This window comes from Montipora foliosa, chromosome 2 (genome assembly GCF_036669935.1).
Source record: "Montipora foliosa isolate CH-2021 chromosome 2, ASM3666993v2, whole genome shotgun sequence".
Lineage (NCBI taxonomy): Eukaryota > Metazoa > Cnidaria > Anthozoa > Scleractinia > Acroporidae > Montipora > Montipora foliosa.
In genome coordinates, this window is record NC_090870.1 from 63,342,931 (window position 1) to 63,357,930 (window position 15,000).

General features: G+C 36.9%; 1 protein-coding gene across 1 annotated transcript in view; it reads right to left on the reverse strand.

Annotated features, from left to right (window-relative positions):
- LOC137985072 (coiled-coil domain-containing protein 180-like) overlaps positions 1-15,000 on the reverse strand; it is a 57,831-nt gene that overhangs the window by 35,525 nt on the left and 7,306 nt on the right. The window contains exons 3-15 of the mRNA XM_068832530.1: positions 13,560-13,648; positions 13,365-13,422; positions 13,196-13,247; positions 12,662-12,728; positions 12,310-12,347; positions 10,613-10,747; positions 9,229-9,391; positions 6,284-6,380; positions 5,467-5,586; positions 3,837-3,916; positions 3,227-3,315; positions 1,471-1,518; positions 1,004-1,078 (exon numbers count right to left, since the gene is read on the reverse strand). Coding sequence (XP_068688631.1) covers positions 1,004-1,078; positions 1,471-1,518; positions 3,227-3,315; positions 3,837-3,916; positions 5,467-5,586; positions 6,284-6,380; positions 9,229-9,391; positions 10,613-10,747; positions 12,310-12,347; positions 12,662-12,728; positions 13,196-13,247; positions 13,365-13,422; positions 13,560-13,648 — 1,111 coding nt within the window. The remainder of the gene's footprint in view (positions 1-1,003; positions 1,079-1,470; positions 1,519-3,226; positions 3,316-3,836; positions 3,917-5,466; positions 5,587-6,283; positions 6,381-9,228; positions 9,392-10,612; positions 10,748-12,309; positions 12,348-12,661; positions 12,729-13,195; positions 13,248-13,364; positions 13,423-13,559; positions 13,649-15,000) is intronic.

Below are 15,000 nucleotides of genomic sequence, written 5' to 3' on the forward strand. Positions count from 1 at the left end.
ACGGTTAATGACGCTATCTTGGCTGGGGGACAAACAAGGCGAAAATTACAGCAAATGTATGCGATTTTGGCCGACTTGGAACCACTGTAACGCCGCTACAAAGAGGCGGATTTCCACAGTGCAAGTGTCTTTTAAAAGACATTTATACTTTCATAAAACATAAAGAACAGATTCAGGCTACAACGACCACAAACGAATTTTTAAGATTTCAAACAAATCATTCAAAATTTCCGCGAAAGTAGAAGCTACAGGAGAAGATTTATAATTCGAATTTACGGACGTCGTACCTTCCTTAATGGTCCGCCTTATTTTCTGTTCAATGAGTGAGATCAATAAAACCATTTAAAGTAGTGGCAAAAGTTGGAAATCCGTCTCTTTTTAGCGGAGCTACAGCGGTTCAAAGTCGGCCAAAATCCTATACATTTACTGTAAATTTAGCCATGTCTGCGCTCCATGCAGCCAAGATGACGCCAAAAACCTTGGAAAGGTCTTTTAGGGGAGGGTTTTTCAAGATTTCCCTTGAATTTCGTAAAGGCTGGTTCTGTATGAGATGCCATTTGTTCATTAGAATATGTTTGAGATAAAGTGACGAAGTTCCTGAAGCGTGCGTCTAACTCAGCAACGGTTCTTATTACGGGAAAACAGATAAACAGAGGAGCAGGATATGGTATGCAGTTGCCTTGCGAGTTTAAGATTTTCGTGCGACTGGCTTGAAGAAAAGTTTAAACAGGAAACTTTGATGTATCGTAACGAAAAAAAAGCTAAAGGTAATCGACATGACTATGTTTTGTCTATAGGACAGTGCGCGATTAAACCATTAAAATCGAACCCATTTCGTTAGAAGTTTTCTTCATATTGTTTACTCAAAGTCCGCTTACGGGAGGTTAAATATGTAGTGTTTTGGAGGAGAAATCGCCGGGACCGCATTCGGGAAGTGTCCGTTAGTGGAGCTTCGACTGTAGAGACGGACGGTAGGAAAGGAGGGTTATTCACAGCTCATTACCTCCATCTTGTCAATCTCATGTTCAAATTTCGTTTGCTTCTCACCAACGAGCGGCAAGAATGACTCGTTCATCACCTAAATGGGACAGAAGGAAAACAAAAAAACTTAAACTGTTAAATTTACCGGTAATGAAAAATTCATAAGGGTGACTACCGACTTGCACCCAAAGCTCTATGAATCCCAATCATAAAACCATTCCGTGAAGTTGGAGAATACAAATTAATGCTTGAAGTTTTGTACGATTTTTTTTAAAAGAACCTATTAGCAACAGGAATTCAGAAACACTTTGATATCATTTCAAAAATTTAATGTCATGCTCAATTGTTGCATCTGTTAAGTATGGAACTTGTCAACAGGTCAGACCCCGTTGCAAATGCTTACACAAATCTCTGGTCCATGTTGAATCCATCTTTACAATAAATTATTATAGGTAGCGCATGAGAAACAAGGAATGAATTGACCTGTACCTCTTCAATTCTTACTGCATCAAGAATGCCTCCAGAAAGGAACTGCTCCTTTTAACAAAAACAAAAATAACAAAACAGCCGATATACTCAAAATTTGGATAATCCTTAAAAATGGAAAAAAAACTCTGATAACTGCTTATGCTATTTTAGTTAAAATAGGTTCCAGTAATCTTTGCCAGTTACTTTATTTTGGTCACTCTAAATTTAGCTGTAAATTAAAAAGTACATGTTCCCCCTTTCTTCTGCGACAGGTGCGCTGGACAAGTAAGTACGTGCATGTTATGCTAGCTGATTGGATGAACCAGACCTGTTGCACCCTGAAAATAGCTAAATAAATAGTCACCAAAAACCAAAATCATGAGTGCATGCACATGAACAGTACAGTGTATATCTCCTGTGACTTGGCCCACAAACTGTTAGACGCCGCAACCTCAGAAATCAAAAGCATAGTCTCAGACTATCAACTTTTTCAAACAACCTCCGATCATATTTACAACAGTTTGCCTTCTAATTCATCTTCCTTTTCTCTTTTTGTTATCACATTTCAAGGCACTTTCCATAATTTTATTATGTAAATATTGCTTTTCAATAGGCCTTATTCACGATAGCGGCCATGTTGCTTTTCAAATTGTCATGCAAATTAGCCATGTGTTATGCTGGGGGGCAAACACTGGAAAAAAGGCAAATTGCGGAAAATCGGCTCGTCGAAATATTGAAATAACATTGCTAAAAGTATATTTTAGAATAGAATTTTAAAAGTGCCTTTTATAATAATTTTTAAATATATCTTTTGATTGCCTTTGACATTTTGACTTTCTACTTCGTTATCAGTGCTCATTTTGCACTAAAAAAAACATCGAAGTAACTTGTGCAATCATTCTATTTTACTACTTAGGTGATAAACATTGAATGAACGTGAAACAAATAATCTGTGTGGCTAAGATGTTCGTTATAACCGCTCAAACTTGTGTTGTTTGCCCCCTCAGAAGTTAGTAGCTAATTTGCATGATAATAGCAAATCCAACATGGCGGCCATCGTGAATAAGGTCTACTGATATCGCATCAAGTGATTCGTTGATAGAAATTGAGAATAAAATTTAATGCTGTTTGTTGTTGCCCATCCTATCCTTGCATTTTGTCCAGCTTTCATTTACCCACCTAATTACTTGCAACATAATAATATGAAGACACCATAATGGCTGTGTTTTCACGACACCCGTTGTCTCGCTTAACGTGAATTCCTGAAAGTGGTTGTTTGCAGACTTCGTTAAGGAACTCAGAAATGATACATGTTTTCAAGAATAAGATTAAATGAGGAGAGGGCACGTGCCAATACAGTATAATAAAAATTATGAAAATAGCACGCCTGTTGTATATTTCTGATTTGAATAACTGCAAGCGACTCCTCATTGGCTGAAAGTAATTGCCAACTCGCTTAAGCTACCTGTTTTGGTGGCTTAAATTTAATGAGAATTCCACTGAAGTTTGCCGACTCGCTTAACTTAAAGCGTAAGTTGGAAAAGTAACTGTTTTCTGATGCGAGTTCCGATTGTCACTGGCTATAAAGCGACCTTAAAAACCGCTGGTGAAAACGCGGCCAATGTGCAGCACATGTTATTTGGAAAACACCTCAACTGCCATCCATATTTATCTTAGGTGGGGGCATATGTAGTGAAAACTATTACTAGTTGTAAACTTAGAGTTAACTTCTCCTTCTGGAGTAATTTAAGAGAAGTGTAGTACAATTTCCACCAACCTTAACTGCTTCAATTTCATCCATGCACTGTTCAATAATTTGATCATACTCTGCCTGGATGACATCTTTGTACCTGGAATGAACTTCGTCTGAAGACAACAAAATGTACAGAATGTATTAAATTAACAGTTATTGTACATGTATGCGAGTTTTGTTTTCTAGTAGTAAGATACACATATTGCTTCTTACCACAAAAAAAAACAAATTTAATTATCCAAATACAATCTTCTTGACAGCCTAAATTTTTCTTCACTGGAAAAATGAGACAAGAGTGGAGGGCTCCCACGCCTACAAACTTCCCCCGCCCCCCCCCCCCCCCCGCCCCCTCACAAAAAGAAAGACTGTGGCAATGGCATTGGAAAACCATTGCGATCAGAGATATAATTAACTTAAATTAACTTGCAGACTACACCCATTTCCATAGGTTCCTCCAAGGCCTTCTGTCTTTTCTCCCATTACCCTTAACTTGAATTTGATCAGAGCAGACACATACTGTATGAAAATCAGTTATGCCTGCAGTTCTGGCCTTTCAATATGACAACTTTATCTGTCAATAGCTCACATTTCATTCAATGCATGAATCTATCTTAGGCTAGCTTGACCGTCTTACCAAGTTGTCGGCAGACTTCTGTAAGAGCAGTATTCCACTGATAAACAGCCGATTTGGTTGCATTAGGAGGCCTCATATTTCTGAGAAAAGATAGTTATCTTAATAGAATGTTCTGTGGTCAAACTTCCTTATAATTATAAATTCTTTCTCATAAAAAAAAACATTATTACAAGCATGCAAAACACATTTGAATTGAGCCTTCACATTGAGGTTGTACGTTGAAATAAGTTAGAGAAATTTGCAGAAGTTCATGCTGTATTCCATTTTATTAAAAAAAGGAAAAGAAAAAACTCTCTAAACACTGTCTTTTATGAATGTTGAGCATGCTACTGTGTTTCAAATCAATTCTACATGTAATTTATTTGTCTCTTAAACGCCTCTTGTTGAACCAGCACATTAATTAGACAGCAAAGTACTCTCAGACAGTGCATAGTATGTTAAGTTTGTCCTTTCTTTTTTAATCTTTAATTGTGTACCTCAGGTACTCAGGTCACCAGATACAAAGCCAAGACATGCGAAGCTCACAATGTCAAATTTATATTATTGCTCCATTTGCTTCCTTCCTTTGTGATGTTAAAAAATGAATTTGCTCAAAAAATTAAAACGACACTGCTTAATTGTTCCCTCTATCTGCATTACCAGCTCGCAAGCAAATAAATGAAACTTTGAAGAGGGTTTACTGTACTTGTTATGTTATGTACATGTATTGGGTTTCAAAAGGCTTGATAGTGAAGTTTACCCGTTCGTTAGTTAGTTAGTTAGTTAGTTAGTTAGTTAGTTAGTTAGTTAGTTAGTTAGTTAGTTAGATAAGTTAGACAGTTCATTTATAAAAATACATCGCAGCCAAGAGGCTGAATTGCGTATTATTTAAAAAGGTAAATGATTTACAGGAAAAGTTGTACAAGATTCTAAGAAAGGAGAGGCCGTATATACACTGTAAATATCAAATGAATATAATGACCTAACGATGACAAAACAACAAACTAAAATATAAAAATATTATCTTAGCTAAAGCCCTAGATTTGCACCAGCACACATAGCTGGAATAAAAGAGTGCTTGAAACGGTCGGTGCGATATCTTCCGCCGGAACACGAGCTCTCCTTAGGAGGACGAAAAAGTAAGGCGTTTATTTGCTTTTGTGATGGATTCATTTACGAGAATATTCCACTTAAGATTACAAGAAATTGTCACGCCTAGGATCTTGGCTTTGTCTACAATTTCTAATTCCTTGCCATCAACTATGTGATGGAGGAAAAGGTGTTTGTGTCTTTTGAAGTCGATGAACATGACTTTGCATTTCTCAGCGTTCAGCTGCATCTTCTGTGCTCTAGACCAATCCTCTACGACTTTGACAGCAGCTTGGGCGTCGCCGGATGCATCGCGCGGCACGCGATCTCTGCAACCGTCGTATCATCAACGTACTTCTAAGTTTGAGCCTGGGGAACTCTTAGATCGTTTAACAATTGAGCAGGAAGAGCCACGGCCGAGTCGTTTTGTTCATCTTACATGTATTTCCCAGAAAAGATATATAATATCGGTAAAAAACACAAGCAAAATCTCCTGTATATTGTGTAACTTAAAGTGAAATATTCTTTAACTAAAATTATCTTGTCGTCTGAAATAGCAAACCTCAGTGATTCTAGAAGGTCCAGTCTTTTTTTGTTGAGAGTTCGCTGTTCTGCTGTAAACAGCTCAAATTTTCTTCTCAATTCTGGTGGATCTTTGATTAAAGAACTGTTCATAAAATCACTAAACAAGAAAAACAGAAGAATACATGGTAAATGGAGTTTTTACATGATTAAATAAAGACAAAGGATTTCTTGAACAAAAATTAAGCCTTCAGTAAAAAGATGTACCAAAAGACTTTTTTCTTTGGCAAGGGAAAACTATAAAAGATGTGAGTTAATTGGGATAACACATTTACATGTACATTGCATGTAGTTAATACCACTGAGGACCACAATTCAGAAGTCCCTTTTTTTGTGGTAGGCCATATTCGACTTTATACAGTCATCATGGTGATTTTTCCCTCTTTGTTTTTTAAGAATACTGAGCCACAATTATACATGTACCCACATGTCACAGTGCAGTGTTCATCATTTTTTTTTAACATTACCAGCTCTACTAAACCTTGCTTAGTTAAACATGAAATGTAATATTCCATTTACATCTAATTCATTAATTAATTTTTTGCAAGCATCTTACAAGAATCTTTAAGTTACAAGATCTTGGAAATATGTTCTAAGATCTTTATACCAAGATATCGATCTTTAATACAAGATCTTACTAGTAAGATTGTTGTGAGATCTTACAAGATCTTTAAGATTTCCACCTGGGATGAGGATAAATAATTACATGCATTATAAAGCACACATTAAACTGTTCTCCCGGCCAGGATGGGCTGCACATAGTTACATAAATTAATTGTCTGATGCGGTCAGCTCACCTAAATTTTTCAACAGCCTCTTTGCACTTCAACACTCTCCAGTCTTCAACCCGTTTTTGCCAGCAAATGTAACACTTCTTCTCCCGTTCAATGTCAGCTGTAAATAAAAGAAACTCTTCTACAAATTACTCAAAAAATGCTACAACTTCGGTCATATATATTAAAAATAGTAGTAACACTTTGCTAGAACAGCAAGTAAAGCGCATCCAAGCTATTAATAACATACCCATCCTCCAGGCTCCCTTCAATATTAATGTTGCATTAACCAGTTGGTTTTCGCACTCAAACCCATAAACATCAACATTGAAAGGGAAGAGGGGGCAATTTTTCGTCTGTGTTTAAATACAACATTGTGACCAAGACTCAGAAAACCTTTGAACGTAGAAAAGAGCATCTAAAAGTTATCCAGCGAGCAAGGTCTCCCAAACCTCTCCTGAAAGAAAATAATGGGACTCTGCTCGCAAGGCATCTGATGGCATCTGATGGAGAAATCCATTCCCATGGCCAGTACATTGTGTAAATTAAATTACCCCCCACTCCTCCCATACCTTGCCACTGCTTTTCAGTGTGACAGGTGCATCCACCTTGCAGGACAAGTCTGATAGGGTGTGAAAAAAACAGAAATTGCACGAAATTTTCCAGCCCAAAGGCAGAATATGCAATAAGGAACAACATTGTGTGAAAAACAATGCAAACTCTGTGATTTTTTCCTGGGCCATTTGAAGCTTGTTTTTATACTAGGTTTCAGAGTAAGTAACCACGGTTATGTTGTTCTAAAGACCATTTGAACATACACTACAGAACAATAATTTATTATAAACCATCTTTCCATGCTTAACTTGGATTTAAAAAGACAGACAGATCACTCAGGTAAGTGTAATGTTGCAGGTCATTTTGTTCCTTTAATAGGTTTATAATCTCAACTTAACTACTATTAAACTAAGGTCATTTAATTTGTTTCAATCTACAATAGGTCAACATGTTTCAACCTAGATACAATGTATAAACCTAATGTTGTTTCAATCTACATGTTCATGTACTGTACATGTAATGTAGGTTGAATTGGGGCATGTACAAGACACAGGTCATTGTTTTACAAATTTTTTATTTAAAATTTATCTATTTACGACATTATGGGCGATGACATTCCCAGGAAGGACAAAGAAATAGGACATGAGGTCCCTTAAATGCCAGAACAATTAGAAAAAAGACAAACTAGTATATAACATGATAATACAACAGAAATATATGAAATCTAAATAACAACAAAAATTAAGCTAACATGAAAGAAATAAAATAAAATAAAGGATTAACACATTCATTGAGATGCCAAGTTCAGTCACCTGCAGATAGCCTAAGGGAAAATTATACGCCATGTGCGGATGTTTTCTGGATCGAAGGACTGTGCATAAAGGCGTTGGTGAAAAGAGCTTTCACCTGGGATTTAAAAAGAGATGTCTGCTCAGAGGAAGGGATTTTCAGAGGGAGAGCATTCCAAAGAGGACAGACATGAACAAAATACGACTCGCAGCGGGTAGAGGTGCGCACGCCTATGAGATGAATATCGAGCCCAGTGGAATACAAGAAACCACCCTAACCATTTACAAATGTTAACATTTTAACAAGCCTAAAAACTTTTGTTAAGGCCTGCCTAATTTATTGGCCCAAGGTTAAGCTTTTAAATGTTTAGGATACTTTCTGCATTTTGGTAAAACAGTGACCTCTGTGACCTGTGTTTTGTTACCTGCCCCAAATTGACCTACAGGTGTAGGTTGAAACAACTTGGTTTAGGTTGAAACTTGTAAGTTGACCTACAGTAGGTTGAAAATGACCTAGTTTGATTGCAAATGAACCAAAGGAACAAAATGACCTGCAACATACGTGTACATGTATACACCAATGCGAGGTCTTATCCATGGCCTCACTTAAACTGGATAGGAAGTACAGTTAAAATGCATTATACATGTACGACAGTTTTTATGAATCTTGCACATTCTCAGTCAGAAGCTTGACTTAAACTTCCCCTGCTAGCACAGGCCTCTTTTCTTTTGTGTTCGCTGGGCTAACAAGTGCGGGAAAAGAGAAACTCACTTTCAATTGATCCAACCATCGTCCACTAACCTTGGACGGCACTTTTCAAACTGCATACAGTGTATGACAGACCCCACAATAAACATGTTTGCTGCCTGTGACTGTCACAGGAATTCCGCTGTTGTTATTAAAGTGAGCCCGCATACAAGAAGTATCACGCAAGGATTTGGTCGCTAAGTTACTAACCACCGTGCATGCTCAACATATAGTGAGTTTCGTCGCCTATGGCAGAAGTCTCTTTTCCCGAACAATGCAAAAAAGAGACCTCTGTTAACTTTATGTACTACTGTACAGTAACTGTAAATTGCTGTTCAAATTTTAATAGAAGATGCAATCATGTCTTTCGATTTGAAGAAAGAGTGGGCCTTAATTTTGACTATGAACTTACCATTATGCATGAAAACGTTTGTTTTATAAATCTGTATTTGAAATAATAAGGGGAAGCATTTTGCCAATCTTCTGCTACATGAACATTAGATTAATTTGTGTTGACAGATCAGCAATTCTGATTCGACAACTTGAAGAAGAGGATTTGTTTGTGCTGTAACCATTGGCCAGGCCTCATACAATGTCGGTGCAAAAGAGAATACTTGCATAGATCTCCATTGTTTACAAATTCAAAGCTAAATCATCTTTAAAATGATGCCTATATATACTAGATGAAAGTTATAAACAGTGTATTTTGGTTTATTTTGTGGAATTTGCGCTATTTCTCCTGAATTGTGCGATCGGATGTAATTTGATACTTCTAAATCAGCAGTATTATCCCATGACATTATTATCATTATTTTGCATTAACAAAATCATTTTAAGACTGCATGGACTCATTGATCATATTAAAGAATTACACATACCTGTGAGTAAGTTTGAGATGAGATCAGCATAGGCTCTTCGGTTCATCAGAATAGTGGAGTTAACTCGCAGAGCTTCCCTTTCAAGTAATCTGTGTACATCAGCTGGCATCAGATGGGCTACCCTTTCCAGGATTGTGTTGAAACCTTTCAGGGTCTCACGAATCTAGTACAGTGAAATATTGATTCTCAGTGAAAAGTAAAAAGTGGAATATCAAAATTGACAGTAAAGAGTCGGTCACCCCAAAACGCAGACTGCAGACTGTGCAGACCAGGGGTAAAATATGGCGTTACCCTCACTACTACTGAGCGCTAACCATAAAGGAACAGGCTAACCTAAATGTTTTTTAGGCCTACATGTAATTAGGCTTATAATAACCAAATGTTATTTAGGCCTTGAATTCAGGCTAACCGAATTTTCATTTTACAGCGGTCTGCACAGTCTGCAGTCTGCGTTTTTCAGTGTCCCATAAAGAGTAAAGAGGAAAGAAGAAAGAAGAAAGAGGAAAAAGGAAAGAGGTCAGAGGGTTGGTTGGTTGGTTAACAGTAAAAAGACAGAGAATTTTAATGCATGTGAGATGCACAGTGATTCATTTACAAGTATTTTTAATTAGTAGAATTCTAGTAAATTCTAAGTGACAAGAGGCTCTTAAATGAGAGGTGCCGCAGTCTGAAGATAGGAATCTTGATTAAAAAGGGGTGGCAATTTAAGTACCTTCAAAATCTTGGCACTAGCTAACATTTCATCTAATCTTGAAATCTTGACAGCCTTTGCAGAGTCTCACAGTCTTGTTTGCACTCAGTATATTGCATGTGCATTGTATTTTAGTGTGAAGTCTTGCATGTTTTGGTCTCAGTCTCAGATTTGTAAACATTAGGGTCTCAAAGTCTTCAGTTGGTGAGTCATGTTAATTTTTTGGTTCTGAGCATGTGCACTAGGAATTAGACCTCCAAACCCAATGTGCAATTGCTTACAACTGAATTCCTTCTGATCTCTTATGGCTATTACCAATCCAATTTAGTCCACGTCGCTAATTTTCCAGTTCCACAGGTCTTTCAAATAATTATCCCAGAATCCCAACAATTACAGTCATGTAGTTCTTACGAGCTCTTAGCTAAAATCACTAAGACTGAAACTGATGAAAGAAGAAAGTGATCCTCACACTTACATGTACCCACACAATTTAAGCAATTGAGACAATAAAATTAATTATCCAGATTATGAGATATAAAGTATGAGCCAAGATAACTTGATCTCTCCTTTGTCTTTTACAATAACATGCACTTCAAAATAATATATGTAATCATTCATTTCATTCACTGAAACTGATCAAGAGAAGTTGAAATCAAGTCCAGTCCTCATTGTTAGCTAGTATAAACCACTCACCAGATTTGCTCTGTCATTTTCCACTTGATCTAAGGTGGAATCTAACTCAGCAATCCACATCTGACGGTGTTTTGAATGCTCAGCAACGCTTTCCCACAGGGTTTCTAGATCAGTTAAACAGTGAAGCAGGAGTTCCTGAAATTATTACGTGAAAATGTTAAACGCAATCTGCATGTCTGAGCAACTGGCTCACCACTGTAAATAGTCAATGCAGCCAAAGTCGGATCTGCCATGAATATTGTACAACATTATAATGACTTGTAAAATGAAAGTCTGATATAGTGTGTTTATAAACACATAGTCACAACTGAAGTTACAATGATGCATCGCTGGCCAGCAGTGTTACATGCTAAGTAAAGTAGGATACACTTCAATAACCCTACTTAAAGTACATACCTAAGGGGACACATGCTCAATTTTGTAGAACCTTGTGGCTCGTTTTTTTGCTCCCGCCCACCTCTCCCATTGGAAGCGATGGATTGGTAAATTAATTCCACTGACTGCAGTGTGTCAGTGTGACACTCACTCAGGTAACCATGTCTGCCCCTCGTTGTGTGTGGAGTTATGCACATCCAGCATGACCCTCTCAGGCACGTACAGTACACTGTAACCCCAAGCTCACCTTGCAGATCAGGCTAAATGAGCATAACATTTTGAGCCGGTATTATACGATTTACAGGCCTGGGGTACACAAATGACCTGTACACAGTCAAGTGACTGAGTTTCTGTTGAGTGCCTCCCAAAAATTAATTTAATCATTAATGAATTTGATATTTATTATTACAATAATGACAAACAAACTCATCCCAATTACGTTATTTTATAATAATGGGTGCAGGGCCCCACAGTTGTTCAAAAGGTTGGTAGCACTGATGGTAATACAGTACCAGACAAATCACCATACACCAGAGATGCCAACCTATGGAGATCTAAAATCTGGAGATTTTTTCAGCCGGTCTCCACTCCCCTCCCCCCTCGATCAACCTACCCACTCCCCCACCCCTTCTCTCCCCCCCCCCCCCCCCTTGCCTTAAACGCACCCACCCGTCCCCCAGCAGCTCCTTCAGAATACAAGAATATTCTGACGCCATTGTGAATTTGCGGGAAAACAGGGTACTTATGACAAGAATTTTTATTGGTTAATCGGAGATCCAATCAAACAATCGGTTATATGGCTATGATAGCTAAAGGAAGTCCTTTGTTTAGTCCTATTAACGTGTGTTTGAAACTCAGAGATGAAGAATTGCATTAAGAAACAATGAAACGAGTTTGAAAATATCAATTTTTTTTTAAAACTTGGGGATGCAATTTGAGTCTAGAATGGAGAAACGTCTGTAAAAGGTTCAGAGTCGTTTTTATCCGGGAGATTTAATGACCCGTACGGGAGACCGGGAGATTCGTTCCGTATCCGGGAGACTCCCGGATAATCCGGGAGAGTTGGCACGTATGATACACTGAATAAGCACACCTGTGAAAACCAATTAATGCAGTGTGGTGTGTTATCCACTGGGTAGCAATCAAGTTATCAAGTGGATTACTCAGAGCTAAACCATCACTGTGCCAGTTTGTAATTACTATTAGTTGTAAATGACTAATGACTATAAATTACTAAAAAATAACACTAACTGTAGTATATGCATGCTGGGGATAAACGTTGATTTAATTTGCTATTTAGCTAACAGCTTGAAAAAACTCACATCATCACATTCTATGGTCTTCAGCAATTGTTCAATTTCTAAAAATAAAAAGAAATTGTCATAAACTACAGCAACCACTGTACAATTTGTACAGTCATTCTAAAAATGTGACTCCATCCTTTCAGTAAAAATTTAAACAATGTTTATCAGTATTAAAATTTGAAGTGTAAACAAATTAAAGCTCCTTTGCAACTAGAAAGAGTACAATGTCATGTAACGTGGCAGGGAAGGCAATTATTACTAATATAATTTACTTAATATTGGAAACAAATTATTATTAATATTTAAAGCCATCCATGACCCAGGATTTTTGCTGTATCTCTATTCAACAGTTGAGATCAATAACACAAACCTTTATCATTTTCCAGTAACAGCTCTTTCAAGTTTTCACACGATTCAAGGATACGTGGCTCCAGTTCCTGTGGACATAAAATTTTGAGGAATTTCTTTGTTACGTGATCAAAACAATCCCAGTCAAATAAATTCTATTACTGCAGGAGTGATGAGGTTAATATAAATTTAGCAATGTTACTATCATAAACATACAATTGTACAAAAGTCATGTACTGTTGGCTTTGATAATAATTATGTTTAAATTCCAATGAACATGAGTTTCAATTTTCACTGCTGTCATTTACTGTACAAAATGGATGTTAATTGGATGCATCCAGCTCTGTGACTGACTAGTTTTAAAATTTTAATTTGTTGGTTTGTTTTTACTGGTACAAAATCAAGGGTTTATATTGGTGATATAGTACTTATTAAACTTGAAAGCTGAACTTCAGAATCTGCATTAATTAATTTCACAATACAGCGGTAACAAAGTCATGTTTGAATAAATTTTCATAAAAATTATTATACTAATCATACTATTATTAAAACTCACAGTATTTACAACTCCAAACTCCTGATACATATCCTCCAAGTACGATTCATGGCTAAATTGAATCAGAAAAAGATAGATAGTGGAAGCAATAATTTTTTATATAGTCGGTAAAAATTAATCATTTAAAAGTGCATGCACGAAATTCCTGCTTAAGCATTAATAATTATACCGTTCCTTCCTACTTGATTGCAGTCTTTCGATTATGTTTGTCTGCTTCTGAGTTGCTTCTGTAAAGTAGATTCAGAGTACAACATCATTTATTACAATATGTAATTTATTTAACAACACTGCCTTAGTTTTTCATCTTCAGTCTGTTTCTTAAATAAGGCCATTACATGCAGGTTGGAATCAATAAAGCTCTTACTTGGTGACTCTGGAAGTCCTCTCACTTCTAAAGCTTCAAAATAGCTTTCTGGCATGGAATGCCTCTCCATGGACTCGAGAGCTGTATATCTACAGTGCAATGCAGGTTACAGTAAGAGGTTTAACATTGATAACTCGTAACAGTATAATTAAATTCAACTGACAAACCTTTAAGGAACGCATCCAAAATTTGGTCGGGGACCCGACTATCGAAAACGGGTCCAATTAATTTGCGATGGTTTGGAATCGGTACCGATTTATCATCCCTTTTTGGCATTTCCGATGCTGATAACTCTGTTACCAATTGAATCGGAGCCAAGTAAATTCCAATGTGGATTAGTGTTATCATGCATTTTATCTGTCTGATAACATGAAATGCGACCTTGTAAACGTGTCACGAAACCACATGAATCACATGAAAAAAAAACAATTGCATTGTGTATTTATAAAACTTTTTCAAGTCTTTCATCGTTAAGAGTTACTTTTAACTTTTTCTACTCTATAACAACATTTCCGCGGATTATTCGTTGGGTTTCAAGTTTGTTTGAAGGATTTTTGATGCCTGGTCGCCAGTGTTTCCTTCAGTTGATCGGAAACCACTTAACTTTTCCCCACTGCTGTATTCGTTTCGTTCTGATAATAAACTGATAAATGAGTCACAGTTCGAAGAAAAAAAAACCACATAAATCCCTTTCCTATTTGACCCATTCAGGGCCCCCTTTTAAAACAACACTAGTTTGCCATGGTTTTATAGATTTTTGTGTGTGACAAGTTGGATATAAACTTGACGCCTGAAATGTGTCGTACATGTATATATACATTTCTGTATTGTATTATAAGTCATTAATTTGCTATTAAAAGATGTGATTTACTTTTGAGCTCTCATTTTGGTATTAAAGTGCTTTCTCGAGTTACGTATCATGATACACATACGTTCTTTTCACTTGCACATTGCAATGCAGGAGTGTGTGACAAGCCAAAAAATTGTCTCCAATTGTGTTTACACGCTCTTTATACACAAGCCGGTTCAAAAGTACAAATGCATGGAAAAGCAAAAGGAAAACAGGAACCAGGTATCTTTTTTAGGAAGAAGCGTCTATCTGTTTTTGAAAAAGTTCAATTTTTTTGGTAATTATGCGGACTTTCAATGTAAGCGAACCTAGGGCCTATCAAGTACAGCTGGCAAGGCCTACTAGCCACATCTTGTTGAAAAAACAGTTGAAAGTCTTTTTCATCGCTTTTTAAAATTTATTTGCAAAAAATTAACAACTTGCCTGACTCTCAGATGGTCCGAGGTCGCTCTCTCAAATTAGTATCACCCAATTAGTGGACTACTGCAAAACCCGCATTTTGATTGGCTACTCTACTAAAGGACTAAATAGCAATAGTCCTTGAGTAGCAAAAAGCGTGACGCTTTCCTTTTCTGTCCGACTAGTTGGGTG